General features: G+C 52.7%; 1 protein-coding gene across 1 annotated transcript; it reads right to left on the reverse strand.

Moving 5' to 3' along the window:
* On the reverse strand, nucleotides 1-17,027 carry cenpe (centromere protein E). Its single transcript, XM_086143030.1, has 50 exons — nucleotides 16,879-17,027; nucleotides 16,067-16,179; nucleotides 15,900-15,989; nucleotides 15,673-15,791; nucleotides 15,456-15,575; nucleotides 14,316-14,397; nucleotides 14,174-14,241; nucleotides 14,008-14,079; nucleotides 13,142-13,193; nucleotides 12,979-13,066; nucleotides 12,776-12,905; nucleotides 12,581-12,700; nucleotides 12,345-12,497; nucleotides 12,119-12,269; nucleotides 11,937-12,036; nucleotides 11,637-11,859; nucleotides 11,419-11,475; nucleotides 11,156-11,323; nucleotides 11,000-11,074; nucleotides 10,417-10,677; nucleotides 9,160-9,337; nucleotides 8,962-9,086; nucleotides 8,545-8,892; nucleotides 8,312-8,395; nucleotides 8,062-8,211; nucleotides 7,782-7,973; nucleotides 7,622-7,705; nucleotides 7,320-7,547; nucleotides 7,162-7,245; nucleotides 6,902-7,087; nucleotides 6,744-6,827; nucleotides 6,532-6,606; nucleotides 6,240-6,461; nucleotides 6,072-6,155; nucleotides 5,770-5,997; nucleotides 5,598-5,681; nucleotides 5,302-5,523; nucleotides 5,009-5,230; nucleotides 4,675-4,935; nucleotides 4,414-4,602; nucleotides 4,115-4,324; nucleotides 3,846-4,046; nucleotides 3,562-3,780; nucleotides 2,126-2,302; nucleotides 1,942-2,042; nucleotides 1,752-1,849; nucleotides 1,544-1,658; nucleotides 933-1,327; nucleotides 794-832; nucleotides 1-487 (listed from the first exon to the last, which is right to left on the reverse strand). The coding sequence occupies exons 1-50, from the start codon at nucleotides 16,932-16,934 to the stop codon at nucleotides 408-410; spliced, it is 7,263 nt and encodes a 2,420-aa protein (XP_085999156.1). The 5' UTR covers nucleotides 16,935-17,027; the 3' UTR covers nucleotides 1-407.
* Between the last annotated feature and the right edge of the window lie 289 nt (nucleotides 17,028-17,316).

Consider the following 17,316-nt stretch of genomic DNA (forward strand, 5'->3'; position numbering starts at 1 on the left):
TTGATTTATGAAAGCACTTAAAGGGTAGAACATCCAAGGGGGTGAATACTTATGATAGACACTGTACATATACACACAAATATTAAACAAATGTTTCCAAAATAAAGGTTGTTCTTACTACCTTTAGGTACTGAAGTCTGTTTATAATGGTGCTGTATTGATCCATTTCCTGTAGAAAGACCTTGAAGTTTGGGTTGCTGTTTGTCCATTTTCTTTTATGAATGTGAAATTTTACCAAAGGCAAAACAAGTTGTACAAAAGAAATGAAGTTCTTCTCCTTGTTGCAGTCTTGATTATAAAGAACACGTTTTATTTTTAAACATATTTAAAATGGAGGCAAAGTAGAAAACAAAACTTGATAAGAAGAGATAGAAAGTGAGGGATGGGGAGGTTAAAAGGAGGAATGTTCACTGGGTTTTACACAAGTCCTCCTGCTTCGGAGACAGAGGCCACCACTCGCCCTTCGTGCCGGCAGCAACCTCCGCATCTGCAACACACACACACACACATATATATAAGATGACCTGTGTCTGAAGTTGGAGACGACGACAGGTTAGAAGTGACGGTTTCCTTCAGGCGGGTAGAGATGCTGAAATGTGTCAAGGGTCTTCCAAGTGTGTGAATGTACTCCCAACGTGTTGCTTCAGTCTTTAACGTGCGCACGTGCACACACGACGCAGGTATTGTTTTTTTAAACCGACACCAAAATGTGCAACCTTCTTGTTTGAATGTGGAAAAAATAGACCCTGCACCCTTTGGACACACACACAAACACACACACGCTTCCCGTTACCTGTCTCTTTGTCTGTTCTATCGGGAACATGGGAAACCTCTGGTGGAAACACATAGCTCAGTTGTTTAGGATGTCAGTGTGTGTGTGTGTGTGTGTGTGTGTGTGTGTGTGTGTGTGTGTGTGTGTGTGGTCAACTCACCTGGAAGGGTTCCCAGGCTGGAGTTATCGAAGAACTGCTTGGGGCAGGATATGGACAGCATGTCCGAGCTGCCGGCCGCGTCAAAGAACCTGCTCTTGGGCGAGTCCAGCAGGGGGGCGGCCACCATCTCCGGCAGCTTCCTGGGGGAGTCCACCTTCTTCCTGGGGGAGTCCACCTTCTTCCTGGGGGAGTCCACCTTCTTCCTGGGGGAGTCCACCTTCTTCGGGGTCACCAGGAGCTTCTTGGGGGCGTTGATCAAGGTGTCGGAGGTCACGGCGAAGGCCCTCTTGGTGGGCGTGCAGGGTGACGACGGCTTCCTGGCCTCCATCTTGTTGCTCAGCTTGATGGCTCGGTTCTTCCACTTGCTGATCTCTGCAAGCTGACTGGAGACCCGGCTGTGTGTGTGTGTGTGTGTGTGTGTGTTGGGGGAAATAGAGGACAAACCACAAGGAAGTAACACAAGTGTTGTAGTATTTTAGCCATCATTTTTTGATGCAATATAAATAAATATTATTTACTGGTGGTTTTGATTCAACTGGAGTTTTTTTTTTTGCTAAAAAAGTCCCTTAAAAATGCAGCTTAAATGAGAGAGGAAGCCGCCCAGGACTCACCTCTCCAGCTCGGTTATTTTGAGCCGAAGGCTCTTCACCTCCTCCTCCAGGGCGCTGCTGCTGACCTGACCCCGGGGCTTGGTCAGCCTGGCGTGAAGCTCTTTGCCTTGCAGGACTGAAAACACACGGCGAGTGTGTTTTCACACACGGGACGGGTGCGGTCGGATTCATAAAATATAAAAAAAAACGGAATAAAATAGCGACTTACACGAGCCTTCCCCTTCCTGCTGGGAGTTCCTCAGAGTCTCCTTCAGCTTCCTCACCAGCTCCTCCTTTTCCTTCAGAACTATGGTCAGCCTCTGGATCCTGGACACACACACCCACACACACACACACACACACACCGGTGACGTCCTCGGTCCTGCAGGGATTTAATGACAAATGTCGGGGTGTCTCACTCTTGCTGGTGGCTGTCGTCGGCCGCGCTCAGCTTCACCTCCATCGTCAGGAGTTTCTTCTGGAGGTTCTGCAGCTCCGACGAACCCGGCGGGATGTGTTTCTGCCACACGACGACAGCGTGAGCGATGTGTGTGTGTGTGTGTGTGTGTGTGTGAGGGACGGAGGTGGGGGTCCTGCACTCACCTCAGACTCCCTCAGCTTGCCCCGCAGGGTCAGGATGGTGTTCTCCTTCTGGTCCAGCTGAGCTCTGCTGTCCTGCAGCTCCGTCTGCAGCAGCTGGGTGGCTCTCTTGTGGCTGGCCAGCGAGGAGCTGGCCTCGCCCTGCGCCGCCCACAGCCGCTCCGCCTGCTCCCGCAGCTCCTGGGAAAAATGTAAAGAAAAATGTAAGAAAAGATAAAATTTGAAAAGAGCATTTTACATCACTGACATTAAATGGCTCCCGAACTGATACCAGAAAATATCCCTATCTAGTATTTATTATAGCTATTAATATATGGACCTGGGAAATCAAGATTAGGAAAAAAAAAAAAACATTTAGAATGTAAAAATATAGGGAAAAAAATGTGAAAATGAACAGGGGAAAAAAAAAATAAAAAAACAAAACTCTAAAAGTAAATAAATTGAATTTCACTGAAATGACACGGCTCCCAAACAGACATGAGAAAATATCCATATATTTTCAACTTGGACATTCTTTAAATAATGTTAATGTTTCTCAGAAAGGCCTGAGAAGTCAAGATTTGACATATAATCATTAAAAAAAATCATCATATATATATATATATATATATATATATATATATATATATATATATATATATAAAAATGTAAGAAATAATAAAATTTGAAAAGTAAATTCATTTCATATCAATGACATTAAATGGCTCCAGAATTGATACCAAAAAATATCCCTATCTAGTACGTGTTATAGCTATAGCTATTAATATATGGACCTGGGAAGTCACTATTAGGGGAAAAAAAAAAAAAAAAAAAAAAATTAAAATGTAAAAATATAGGAAAAAAAAAGAAAAAAGAAAATGAAGGGGGGAAAAAAAACAAAAAACTTGAAAAGTAAATAAATTTAATTTCACGAAAATTAAATGGCTCCCAAACAGATCCATAAATCCATATTTTTTCCGATATGCACCACGAGGAACCTTCATCATTCATTCATTCAAACACTGCTCAAAAAAATAAAGAGGAACACTTAAAAAACACATCCTAGATCTAAATGAATGAAATATTCTTATGAAATACTTTGCTCTTCACACAGTTGAATGTGCTGACAACAAAATCACACCAAAATGATCCATGGAAACCAATTGTATCAACCCATGGAGGTCTGGATTAGGAATCACACTCCAAATTAAAGTGTAAAAACAAACTCCAGGCTGATCCAGCTTTGATGTAATGTCCTTAAAACAAGTCCAAATGAATGTGTGTTGCTTCCTGAGTGGACACTATGATTTCACACAAGTGTGACTGACTTGGAGTTACATTGTGTTGTTCAAGTGTTCCCTTTATTTTTTTGGAGCAGTATAGTTTTGCTTCCATGACGACCACAGATAAAGACTTCTCTGGATAAACACCTGACAGACAAAAACAAAAACACTCAGTACCTGGGCTTCCTTCTGGGCGTCCTGCAGCCGAGCTGTCAGCTGCTGGACGTCCCTCAGCAGCTCCACCTGGGCGTCGGCGGGCGCGTCGGCGTCGGCGTCCTCCTCCAGCGCCCGCTGCAGCGCGCGGCGCCTGCCGGCCTCCTCCTGGAGCCGAGCGGCGGCGTCCTCCTCCAGCCGGCCCAGCTCCTCGCTCGCCGCCTCCTGCTCCGAGATGATGGCCTGCGCGGGAGGAGACCGGATGAATGGAGAGCGTGGACGCCAAGAAGGAGGACGTGCACACGCACCTGCCGGCTGGCCTCCCTCCTCGCGGCGGCGGCGGTCCTGAGCTCCAGCTCGGCGGCCAGGACCTCATCCGGCCGCTCGCCGTGCGCTCTGGCCGCCTCCATCTGCTCCATGAAGCGCTGGCGGTCGCGCAGCTCCCCCGCCAGCTCGCCCTGGCACAGCTGCATGGCGGCGCCCAGGCGCGCCACGAGGTCCTCCGTCTTCTGCGGAGCGGCGAGATGGAGGTCACGCGGAGGTCAGACGGCGGCGGCGGCGGCGTCCCGCCACCTACCTGCAGGTACGCCTGTCTCTTCTCCAGCAGCTCTGAAAGCCAAGGCGCCCGCAGCGAGGACGGGTCTTCATCCAGGAAGGAGAAGCGCGGCGCTCGCGCCCGACACAGCAGAACGTCCTGCAGGCGCCGCTCCTCCAGCAGCGCCACGTCCTGGGTGGCCAGCTTCTCCAGGAGCTGCAGGGACGCCGTGGCGGACGAGCGCAGGTGCTCCTACACACACACACACACACACACACACACACACAGTGAGCTCCTGGATCATCACGTCCATCCTGGAGCACCAGAGAAGGTGTGCTCACCATGATGCTGGCGAGGACCCGCAGGCTGTGGAGGCCCTTCTGACACATGTTCTTGTAGGTGGTCAGGGTGGCGTGCGGCAGGGCGGCGTGGCGTCCGTAGGAGCGTTCCAGCCTCAGGCTGCTCTCCATGGTGCCCATGTTCAACCTGCCGCAGAGGTCGATGAACTCCTGGAGCCTCCTGAAGGTCTCCTGCGGCGGCGGCGGAAGGGTGAGCGAGCGGATCTCCGGGCGGAGCTCCACGAGCGAAGACGGCGGAGGTACCTGGAGCTTCTCCACGGAGGCCTGCAGCCGTGAGGACGCCGTCTCCGTGGCGACGGGGTGAAGATCCGAGGAGGCCTCGCGTGGCGCCGTGCCACACGTCTGCTTCTTCTCCCGCCTCAGGTCCTCCAGCGTCTCCTGCAGCTTCTCCTTCTCCTGGCTGAGAGACGTGACTCTGCGTTGCAGCTCCTCCATCTCCTCCCTGGAGGACGTCTCCTTCTTCTCAGACAGCAGGACGTCCCTCTCGGCTTCCAGCGTCCTCGCCTGTGAGGAGGACGGAGGCTGTGAGATGAAGCTCGTGGTCTTGGAAATCACCTGGAGGAACCTCCACACACACCTCCGACTGAAGGCTCTCCATCTTCTCCTCCAGATCCTCCCTGAGCAGGTTCTTCTCCTGCCTCAGGTCCTCCAGAGCCTCCTGCAGCTGCTTCTTCTCCTCGCTGAGAGACGACACAGCTCTGCTCTGCAGCTCCTCGTTGGAGGACCTCTCCTTCTTCTCAGACAGCAGGACGTCTCTCTCGGCCTCCAGGTTCTGCAGCTTCTCCTCCAGGTTCCTCCCCTGTGAGGAGGACGGAGGCTGTGAGATGAAGCTCTCGGTCTCACCAGTTCCCTCTGCTGTCCAGCACAGACCTCCGACTGAAGGTTCTCCATCTTCTCCTCCAGTTGGATCTTCTCCTGCTTCAGAGCCTCCAGGGTCTCCTGGAGCAGCTCCTTCTCCTCGCTGAGGAACCTGGACCTGCAGGTCAGCTTTCCCACCTCCTCTGCAAACATCTGTCGGCCCTTCTCCTTCTCAGAGAGCAGGACGTCTCTCTCAGCTTCAACGCTCTGCATCTTCTCCTCCAGGGTCTTCAGCTGTGAGGAGGATGATGGTTAAGTCTGGAGCCGTTCTCATACTAGGACTTCAGAAGAACCTGCAGGAGCTTCACCTCCTCCATGTTCTGCTGCAGATCATCTTCCAGTTGTCTCTTCTGGCCGGTGAGGTCCTCCAGAGAGGAGCTCAGCTCAGACACCTGGTGGAGGAGAGAAGAACAAGGTGACCTCCAACTTCTGAACACCTTCACTGAACATCAACACACACACACACACACACACACACACCTGGATCTGGTAGGTTTCCACAGACTGGTCCAGCTGCTCCTTGAGCTGCATCTTCTCCTGCCTGAGAAGCTCCAGAGCCTCCTGCAGCTGCTCCTTCTCCTCGCTGAGAGATGCAGCTCTGCTCTGCAGCTCCTCCATCTCCTCCCTGGAGGACCTCTGCTTCTTCTCAGACAGCAGGACGTCTCGCTCAGCTTCAACGCCCTGCAGCTTCTCCTCCAGGATCTTCACCTGTGAGGAGGACAGAGGTTTAAACCATTGCCTCCTGTTGAGGAGAACTTCAGCAGGACCATCAGGAGCTTCACCTCCTCCATGTTCTGCTGCAGACCATCTTCCAGTTGCCTCTTCTGCTCAGTGAGGTCCTGCAGAGAGGAGCTCAGCTCAGACACCTGGAGGAGGACAGGAGAACGAGGTGACCTCCAACCTCTGAACACCTGCATCAAACAAACACACACACACACACACACACACACCTGGATCTGGTAGGTTCCCACAGACTGGTCCAGCTGCTCCCTGATCTGCTTCTTCTCCTGCCTGAGAAGCTCCAGAGCCTCCTGCAGCTGCTCCTTCTCCTCGCTGAGAGTGGATGCAGCTCTGCTCTGCAGCTCCTCGCTGGAGGACCTCTGCTTCTTCTCAGACAGCAGGACGTCTCTCTCGACCTCCACGCTCTGCAGCTTCTCCTCCAGGGTCTTCAGCTGTGAGGAGGACAGGGGTTAGATGAGGTTCCTCAGGGAGGTCAGGTCCTGGATGGCAGCTCGATCTCACCTGCTCAGAGGTGGTCTGCTGCTGGTCACGCAGCTCCTCCTGGATCGACCTCAGGAGCTCCTGCAGGTTCGAAACCTTCACAGAAGGACACGTTTTGTGAGAGAAGCCTGGAGATGTGAAACGCAGAGAAGCTGCAGACACCAGACCAGGTGACCTGCTCCTCACGACCAGTGGACCATCTGGGACTTCAGCAGGACCATCAGGAGCCTCACCTCCTCCATGTTCTGCTGCAGATCATCTTCTAGTTGTCTCTTCTGCTCAGTGAGAGCCTGCAGAGAGGAGCTCAGCTCAGACACCTGGAGGAGGAGAGAAGAACGAGGTGACCTCCAACCTCTGAACACCTCCATCAAACATCAACACACACACACACCTGGATCTGATGTGTCCCCACGCAGTCGTCCAGATGTTCCCTGAGCTGGATCTTCTCCTGCCTCAGAACGCCCAGCATCTCCTGCAGCTCCTCCATCTCCTCCGTGGAGGACCTCTGCTTCTTCTCAGACAGCAGGACATCTCTCTCAGCTTCAACGCTCTGCATCTTCTCCTCCAGGGTCTTCAGCTGTGAGGAGGATGATGGTTAAGTCTGGGGCCGTTCTCATACTAGGACTTCAGAAGAACCTGCAGGAGCTTCACCTCCTCCATGTTCTGCTGCAGAACCTCTTCCAGTTGTCTCTTCTGGCCGGTGAGGTCCTCCAGAGAGGAGCTCAGCTCAGAGACCTGGTGGAGGAGAGAAGAACAAGGTGACCTCCAACTTCTGAACACGTCCATCAAACATCAACACACACACACACCTGGATCTGGTAGGTTCCCACAGACTCGTCCAGCTGCTCCCTGATCTGCATCTTCTCCTGCCTGAGAAGCTCCAGAGCCTCCTGCAGCTGCTCCTTCTCCTCGCTGAGAGATGCAGCTCTGCTCTGCAGCTCCTCCATCTCCTCCCTGGAGGACCTCTGCTTCTTCTCAGACAGCAGGACGTCTCGCTCAGCTTCAACGCCCTGCAGCTTCTCCTCCAGGATCTTCACCTGTGAGGAGGACGGAGGTTTAAACCATTGCCTCCTGTTGAGGAGAACTTCAGCAGGACCATCAGGAGCTTCACCTCCTCCATGTTCTGCTGCAGATCATCTTCCAGTTGTCTCTTCTGGTCAGTGAGGTCCTGCAGAGAGGAGCTCAGCTCAGACACCTGGAGGAGGACAGGAGAACAAGGTGACCTCCAACTTCTGAACACGTCCATCAAACATCAACACACACACACACACCTGGATCTGGTAGGTTCCCACAGACTGGTCCAGCTGCTCCCTGATCTGCTTCTTCTCCTGCCTGAGAAGCTCCAGAGCCTCCTGCAGCTGCTCCTTCTCCTCGCTGAGCACCATGGTGTTCCTCTGAAGCTCCTCCACGCCGGCAGACCTCTCGGCCAGCAGGCCGTCACGCTCGGCGGCCAGAAGCTCCACCTGCACGGTGGAGGAGACCGGAGATTGACACGGACGAAGATCCAAGTCCTCAAAACATCTTGACCCCCTGGTGAGGAGGAACCCCTGCCTGGCGCCGGAGCTCTGGCATCTCCTCAGGGTTCTCCTGGACGGCTCGGCTCTCCAGCTCCTCCTTCTGGACGCTCAGCAGCTCCACCCTTTCCTGCAGGTGTCCCACCTTCTGCTGGGCCATCCTCAGCTCGCCCTGGGTCTCGATCATCTGGGTGGACACACACACACACACACACACACACACTCCTCAATCTCTGAATTTGAGGACCAAGCGGTCATCGACGGGCTTCTGCTGCGATGCCCCTCACCAGGTCCACGTTCTCCTGGAGGTCGGCCCGCAGCAGGTCCACCTCCTCTCTGGTCTTCTCCAGATGTTCCTCCTGCTGCCGCACCTGAGGGAAACCAACCGGAGGGTCAGGAGGACAACAGCGCCCCCTGGTGGACGGAAGACACCACCCTCCTCTTCTAAGTTCTCAAATACGGCTTCTTCGTTGGTTATTATTGTTTTGGGAACGGGACGTTGCCAGGTCGATCATCTCACCATCTCGGCCTTCTTCTCCAGCTCGGCGTCCAGCAGGTTCTTCTGCTCGGCGACGGCCTGCAGGCTCTCCCGCAGCTGCTGCGCCTGCCGAGAGGAAACACCGGGCGGGTTCAGGTTCCTGCGTCCTCCGGCTGAGCTGCATCTCAACAGCGTGAGGGAGCTCCCGACCTTCAGCTCCTCCTCCGCAGCGCTGGCCAGGAGGTCCTTCTTCTCCTCCTCGGCCCGCCGCGCCGCCGCCGCCTCCCTCTGCTCGGCGGCGTCCAGAAGCCGCCGCGTCTCCAGGAGGTCGTCGGCGAGGCCGTCTCTCTCGGCGCGGACGGCGCTCAGCTCCTCCGTCAGCCGCGTCGCCTGGGGTCAAAGGTCGTCACCGTCTCCCGCCCGCAAGCTCCGCCTCCCGCGCCGGCGGCGTGACCTCACCTGCTCCTCCGGGGCGGGAAGCCCCGCCAGCCGAGCCCGGAGGTCCTCCTCCGACCGGCGGGAGGCGGCCAGATCCTGGTTCAGGTCCTTCAGGCGTCCCTCCAGCTCCACGCGCTCCACCAGATCTGCAGAGGAGGACGCCGTTAGCGAGCGAGCTAACCCGGACCGGCGGTCTTCGGAGGACGGGCCGGAACCCACGCTTGGGCACTTTGCCGTCCAGCAGGGCGGTGAGCTTGGCGTTCTCCTCGAACACCACGCCCAGCTCCCGCTGGAGGTCGCTCTGCATCTGCTTGTAGCGCCGCTTCTCCGCCTCCAGCTGCGAGCGCAGGCCCGACACCTCCGCCTCCATCTTCTGGTGGCCGGCGCTCAGCGTGGCCTGGGAGAAGGTTGTGGAAAAGGTCACGCGTCGGCGTCACAGTCGAGCGCGTCGGCTTAAGAGTTGGATCTTGAGTTTTTGCGTTTCGGGGTTTTGTGGGAACGAGACGGTCGGTTTTAAAAAGAGGAGCGGCTTCACTGCACAAATGGAGTTTAGACAAAGGGGAGCAAAGTCACGTTTAGCATAGCATTGTAGCCTTTAGTGGTGAACAGTAAGTTAAGAATAGAGCGCCAAACTTTTTAATTCCTCTTCCCTCAGCCGCAGGGAATCTTCAATCTTTGTAGTTACTGCTAACAGTTCAGACGATTCATGTTTCATTATATTTCTTATTCTTCCTCCTTCCTACTATTATCTATTACTGTTTTGTTGTTTTACTTGAAACTCTGGCACAACCATTTCCTTCGGGATTAATAAAGTTGTTCTCATCTAATCTAGTCTCAAATTAAAACTCCTGACCTATTCCACCCAATCTTTATGTATATATATATATATATGTATATATATTTTTTTTACACATTTGCCATTTTTAAAGCACACTTTTCTTATTTAACAAACACAAACTGGGATGGAACGGTTTATAGCTTTTCAATCCAGCTCCCAGTCCACGGGTCGGCCACCTGCGGCTTTTGAAAATAACCAGTGCTTCATTAAAATGTGTTTATTTTAGTTGCATCATTTTTTTTTTTTTAATGGAATTTTAAAGTTGAGGATCACGGCAATCTTGGAACATCTAAATAAAACGTGGTCAAATATTTTTGCCGCTCTCAATAAGAGAGGACGGCATTGTCGGTTTGCTAATTTAATTTTGGACTCAAATAGGCACGGATTATTTTGCTTAAAAGTAACCTTCAACCCTTTTTTTCGTCATTTCGTTTCCCCTGCAGTTGATTAAAAAAAAAAAACAGCAAAACATTTTGTTTATACATAGCATAAAGGTGGTGAAAAAAAACAAAACAAAAAAAAAAACAGCTACGTGCCACGTTAATTCATTTTAAATTTCAAAAGGGTTGAAAAGCTGGGAAACGGCTCTGACTGGTACAGGCTGCTAAACCCCGTCCTGGATGGAGGTGCGACGGTACCTTCAGCTCCTCCAGCATGATGTTCTGACTGCGCAGGACGGCCCACTCCTTCTTGGCGTCTCTGCTGACGGCCTCGGCGTCGCTCAGGGACCGCCGGAGCTCCGCCACCTCCCGTGCCAGCTCGCCGTCGCCGCCCTGAAAGGAGTCCGAATGGCGGTCAGGAGAAACGCCGCGCTCCGGCGTGACGGCGCAGACGGAGCGCGGGCTCACCGCGGCGTGCAGGACCGACGCCCGCTGACGTTTCTGCTGCTCCAGTTCTTCCTGGGTTGGGAGGCCAATGAAAGGAGAGAAGAGAAAAAAAAAAAAACAAAGAAACAATGAAATCGGCCTCCATGTCCAACACTTTGTGGCGTCGCCGCTGAGCGAAAGAGAGAAGCTAAGCTAAGCTAAGCTAACACATCGGTGGCCAATCATCTGCCTCCATCCAGAACCCTCCTCTTCTTCTCCAGACCTCCAGAACCCCAGCAGCGTCCTTCCACCAGCACCTCCTCCGTCCGCATCCAAAACATCTCCGTCTGGATTTTTTTTCCCACCCTCTGACCCCCACAGAGGAACCTCCACATGTTGATCTCCTCAGCCTCACCTGGAGCTCCAGGCAGCGCAGGTCGCGGGCCTCCACCTCCGCCTTCAGGCTGGAGATCTCGCCGCACAGCCGACCCTGGGAGGTCAACGCGGCGGTTAGTAAAAAGCAGAAAAGGACACGTTGAGCAGATGTTCACGGGGGGGGAAGGAGGTCCACCTCCTGCTCCTTCCTGAGCTCCTCCTCCAGGTACTCGAACTCCTCGATCCCTCTCTTCTCCTTCAGCTCCTGCGACAGGTTGGTCTTCTCCACCTCCAGGCTCTTGGTCTGCTCAATGAACATCCCCAGCTCCTGCCTCAGGTAGTCGCGCTCCCGAACCACCGTGTCCTGCACACACACACACACACACACACACAGACACACACACACCGTCAGCGGACGCTCGTCTCCGTTCAGGAGAAGCCGAGGCGGTCGGACGTTACCCTCTCGGAGGCCAGGGTCTCGCACAGCTGCAGCGTCTCCGCAAACTCCTTCCTCACCTGCAGGAAACGGGAAAAGCGATTTTTTTTTTCTTCCAACTTCCCGATGAGGACGGAGGTTTTACTTCGACAGGATATGAAGGGAACCGGAAGCCGGAAGCGGACGTCGGTTCGCGGGGCTTCCTGTCGGTCGGCGAGCTAACGGCTAACGGCTAGCGCACCTGGCCGTCGGCCCGGCAGCGGGTCTGGTTCTGCTCCTCCAGGCGTCTCTCCAGGCTGGACACCGTGTCCTCCAGGTTCTTCACCTTCTCCGCCTCCTCCCGCCTCTGCCGGGCCTCGGCTCGCAGCTGGGCGTCCAGCTCCGCCGCCCTCTCCTGCAGGGCCTGCAGCCTCGCCGCCACTTCCTGCTTCTGAAGGTCCAGCTCTGAGGCCTGGCCCTCGGAGCTGCGCGGGGAGGAGGAGGACGTCGGAGGTGAAACATCCGGAGGAGAAGGCAGACGCGGCGGAGAGCCGGGGCTCACCTGATCTGCCCCCTGCGGGACGTCACCGTGTTGACGCTGCCGTCCATCTCGTCCAGCGGCTCGTCGGGGATCTCCCAGTTGGAGTCAAAGTCCTCGTCGTCTGAGGGAGGAGGGGGGAGAGCGGCCGTGCGTGAACTTCGGCGCGCCGCGGAGCGTCCGCCAAGCTCCGGGGGGTTCCTCACCTTCGCCCAGCTCCGTCAGGTAGGAGAGGTCCACCTTCCTCTTCTGATGGACAGGCTCCGCGAAGCTGAGGTTGGAGGCGGCGTCCATGCAGGTGGAGGCCCGGGCCGCACGCAGCATCTTCCCCCCCCACGTCACCCGACGCTTGGGCATCTAGGAGATGCGGAGAAGGTCACGGGCGACCCTGAGGAGGAGCGGCGAGGCTCCGCTCGCGGCCGCTTAGCTCACCCTCTTCGGGAGGACCTGGCTGGAGCTGGTGACCAGCAGCTGGGTGAGGTTCCTGATCCTGTCCTCCTGCTCCCGCTGGAGCTGGTCCTTCTCCTGGAGGAGCTGCGAGAGCACCTCCTTCTCCGTGGCTGTGGTCTGCGTGACAGAAGACACCTGCGGAGGACGGCGCGCACGTGAGACATCGGCACCGGGTTGGGAAAAATAGATAAAATCCAGGAGCCGTCACGCCGCCTTGCCTCGTGGAGCCGCCTCTTCAGGTCCACGATCTCGTTGCGGTACCTCTTCAGCAGGGCGCCGTCGTCCGACACCTCGGTCACGTGGGGGTCGTTCTTCATCTTCTTGGCCGTGCTGGCGAACTGAAGGTGGAAAGTCAACGCGAGTCGCGCGGCTCAAACCCCCCCGACGGCGGCGCCGGGCGCGCCGGCACCCACCTGCAGCGTGCTGAGGGTCTCGTCCAGCGTGACCGGCGTGATGGTGCAGATGATGACCGTCTTGGCGTTCCCGCCCAGCGAGTTCTGCAGGATGCGGGTCAGCTTGCTGTCCCGGTAGTTGGTGAAACCCCTGAGGACGCAGGGAGGCCGTGAGAAGACCCGCGGAGGAGGGGAATTCGTTCGTTCGTTCGTTCCTCGCCCACCTCTGGTTTTCATCCGTGAGCTTCTTGATCACCTGGCCCAGCGTGAAGAGGCTGCGGTTGATGTTGCAGCCTTCTTTGAAACGCGTGCCTGCAAACACACACCGGGTCAAAGGTGAGGAGCTCGTCCACGGCGGACGACCTGACGGAGAGGAGAACGTCTCACCTTCAGCACCCGTCTGGCTGGCTCGCTCCGATCCAGCCAGGTCCACTAAGTTCTGGGGAGGAAGGAGAGGAGAATATAACACACACACGTTACAAGTTCCTCATGCATACACACCGGCCCCTGTAATACACACACACACACACACACACACACACACACACACACACACACACACACACACACACACACACACACACACACACACACACACACACACACACACACACACACACACACACACGCGCACTACAAGTTCCTCACACATATGCACCTATCCCTGTAATATGCTCTCTCTCACACACACACACACACACACACGTTACAAGTTCCTCATGCGTACACACCGACCCCTGTAATACACACACACACACACACACACACACACACACACACACACACACACACACACACACACACACACACACACACACACACACACACACACACACACACACACACACACACACACACACACACACACACACACACACACACACACACACACACACACACACACACACACACACACACACACACCTACCTCGACTGAGGAGTGGAATTGGTTCGATTTGCTTGTATATCAAACTAAATTCCCCCATTAAAATGCATCTGTTCCAGAACCCCGTTTTAAAAACGTGCTATTATTAATATTTAAAAAAAAAAAAAAAAATGGGATGAAGATGGCGGCGGAGGAGACGGGCAGTTTTTCATTTGGTGCTCCATCACTGAACTTACTCGCAAAACACTGAGCACTAAAATGTGTTGCTAAATGCTCGTTTATCTACAATTTATGGCTAGATTTAATAACGGTTTATATCTCAGGAACCCCCGAAGCCGACGCGCTCAGAGGTGGAGGTTGGGCTCACCAGATGGGAAACGATGATGGCTCCGTCTGCGTTCTCACCCGACGGGTCGCTCCTCTCACGGCTCTCCAGGATCTGGGAGGTTGTTTAAAAACAAAAAAAAAAAAAACATTTTTTTTTTTTTAGATAAATAAATCTCTGGATTTCCCCGCCGCCTGCCTCCACCCACCATTCTGAAGATGGCGTGCGATCGGCTGCTGCGCTGGTTCATCTTGGTCTTCCCGTAGTGGCGGTTCTCTGCGGCGAGGAGGAGGCCGGAGGTTAAACCCGAGTTCCCGGCGGACAGAGAAGCTCTTCCACGCCAGACTTACTCTCTCCTTTGCGGATCCAGGCCAGGGCCTGAGCCGGCGACGTCACCAGCTCCTCCGTCAGGTCGGCCACGTAGATGTTTTTCTGCGCGCCGTCAGGAGACGCAAAGCTTAGCATTTTAAACTGACACATGGATTAAAGATGGCTTTTCTCTTCTGTTTTGTAAAAAAAAAAAACATCCCGCAAACTTTGCAGGAATTAGCTTTTTGTTGGCATTGAAGCTCCTAAACAGAAGATCTTTCACAACCTTTTTTGAGCCACGGCACATATTTTTCATTAGAAAAATCACACTGCACACCGCCGAATAAATGTGTCAAAAACATCTTTTAACGAGTTAGAATGAAACCGTAGTCTCAATTAACTTAGTGTGAAATCTAATATTATAATCTAATATTATTTGAGAGAACGGGCTATTTCTTTATCAACACCAAAGCTGAGCATTTCTTCTCCAATGATTTTGCCGGCAGGTCGTATTAATGTTTTGCTGTTTGGATTTAGAGACGAGTTCAGCAACTTTATCGCAGCTTTCACTGCTTTCTCACTCGTCTTGGTAGTTTTCAGCAACGCTGCCTGTTTGTTTACGCAGATACAACTACCCTAATTTCCGGACGATAAGCCGCGACTTTTTTCATGTAAAAAACGATGCGGCTAATATATGGACTTTGGGTGGGGGGACGCTAACAAGCTTCACGCCGCTAAAACCTTTATCCTCGTTCAACTCCGACAGCGAAGAAGACGACTTTGACGGTTTTAGTGCGCGGGAGGAAGCTAAAGATAGCGACCGGCTAGCCGGTGCGGCTTATATTGAGGTGCGCTCAATAATCCGTAAATTACGGTACTTTTTATTTTTAAAATGTAGCACGCAAAGCGTCACTAATCACTCAGACACACAGATGCACAGGTTCATTCACTAGCCGTCGCCATGGAATGGACACGCTGCCCACATAGACAGAGGAAGACACATTATTTGCGTTGGATAAATAATTTTCGGACCAATCGGGTGAAAGTGGGCATTTTTCCACGGCACACCTGAGGATCTCTCACGGCACACTAATGTGGTTGGGAAACACTGGTCTGAGGTTCTATCTCAGAGCCTCAGACGAAACACAGCAGACGTGGTGGTGATGGACGTATGGACGTACGTTGAGGGCCTCGCGGACCTCCAGCGGCTTCCTCTTCCAGCTGTCCACCAGGAGGTCGGAGACGGTCTCGTTGTATATCTCCATGTAGGAAACACGGAGGAGGAACTCCTTCTGAGGACACTGCGAGAAGGAGGGGGAGGTTTGGTGACTCCTCGCTGTCCCACTAAACACCTCCAGAGATGTTTCCAGGGCATGTGTGTGTGTGTGTGTGTCTTACGTTTTGAATAGTTTGGAAGACGTCCTCCACAGCAAGAGGGATCACCCCCGGATCGCGGTCGCTCCCCATCATGGTGAAGGTCTTACCCGAAGATGTTTGTCCATAGGCAAATATGGTCCCTGTCCATGGAACACACACACACACACACACAAACACACACACTAGGCAATTACTGGGTTCTTAGTGACATTTTTCTAAATGATTGTTTTGTAAAAAGTGGATAATACCGTTGTAGCCTTCCACGCTGGAAACCACCAGAGGTTTAGCGATGTCCTGGTACAGCTGTTTGGTCGTCTCCTCGGCGACGAACACTCGGTCTGAAATGGGCCGGGATATTCGAGCGACTTCAACGTTGCACAAGCGCGCGTGGGGAAAAATATTGCGACAAACGTACCGAAACTGAAGCTCTTGCCGGAGTATCCATCATCAACCTGATGAATGGATTTCTTGTCGGCCTTCCAGAAGAACTGGGGCGGCTCTGGGTTCTCCGACTGAGCGCTTTCCTCCCTAGGACACGTTCAGAAGACGAAGGATGATGGGTTGAAGGCCGACAGACTTTTAACATCGCTTATCTGACATTAGATAAACTGAAATGGACAGAAAGGGATGGTGAAGATCAGGGTAGAAGGATGGTGAGGGTGGAGGAGGTCAAGACGCACACCAGAGAATAGGAAGTTAGTTGGCGTGAGAGAAGACGGTTAGTTGGTTTCGCTGTGGTGACCCCTTAAGGAGAAGAAGAAAAACTAAAATTCTAAACTGTTACTTCTTGTCAGTTTGGCTTATGGCTCAGTTCTGACAAGTGTAAAGTTGGTAGTGGAAAAATTACATCAATATTCAAAGCGTTTCTTCTCACATGCACAGTGAAGAAACATTTTTCCTTGTACAGGGAAATTCCTACTGCATTTGTGTATATATACTAATAGGAAATAATAATAGTAAACATTATTATCAATATGAACAGTGTTTGCAGTGTAATAAGACATTTGAGTGCAACTGACAAAGTGCAGGAGCACGGGTGAGTGCGGTTTGAATTGGCAGGAGTTACAAGTGCAGATGAGCGCGGAAAAGAAGAATAAGTGTCAAGTTCTTTGATTTTGAAAGATACAATTACTGTTGATAAATGTAATAGTTTTGCACCTTATTTCAAAGACCTAGCTTGACAATTATCCCAACGTTCGCGTTAGCTTTCAGGTGTCGTTTACTCACCTCTCAATGAGCGGACGGACCCGAACACACACTTTTACAGCGGATTCTTCAGCCATTTTCTTTATTAATGAAAAGGAAAAATCCGCTGAAAATGAAAAAATCTATTCGTTCTCAAAATACCACTAAAAGAATACTTAAAATAAACTACACCGGCACTGTCAGAGGTACGTTTGAATTTAAACAAGGATCCTTTCTGCTGATTGGTCGACGTCACGACGGATTGTTCCATCTGATGGGGAGGGGGGGGAGAAATAGCTCGTTTATTTCTTTTTTAGTTTCAATCTTACCTTTTGAGGCGCTTTCAAATAAATCCAGCGAATATAATACGGTTGTATAAAACACTTCAGGTGTAATCAAACTTTTTTGGTCAAATATAACCAAATATGTCTTTGCGGCCCCGTCGATAGAACTCATATTACAATGCGCTTGCGTCGCATG

This window comes from Fistularia commersonii, chromosome 36 (genome assembly GCF_037954325.1).
Source record: "Fistularia commersonii isolate RoL2024-O1a breed Wild chromosome 36, RoL_Fcom_v1.0, whole genome shotgun sequence".
NCBI lineage: Eukaryota > Metazoa > Chordata > Actinopteri > Syngnathiformes > Fistulariidae > Fistularia > Fistularia commersonii.

What these genes read in the sequence shown, in the direction of transcription:
- cenpe (XM_086143030.1), bottom strand. Translation starts at nt 16,934, where the DNA reads ATGGCTGAAGAATCCGCTGTAAAAGTGTGTGTTCGGGTCCGTCCGCTC. An exon ending in GCCAGGTCCTCCCGAAGAGG is followed by an intron (nt 12,270 to 12,344) that starts GTGAGCTAAGCG and finishes CGCATCTCCTAG; the next exon opens with ATGCCCAAGCGTCGGGTGAC. An exon ending in GGAGGGAGGCCAGCCGGCAG is followed by an intron (nt 3,781 to 3,845) that starts GTGCGTGTGCAC and finishes CCTCCCGCGCAG; the next exon opens with GCCATCATCTCGGAGCAGGA.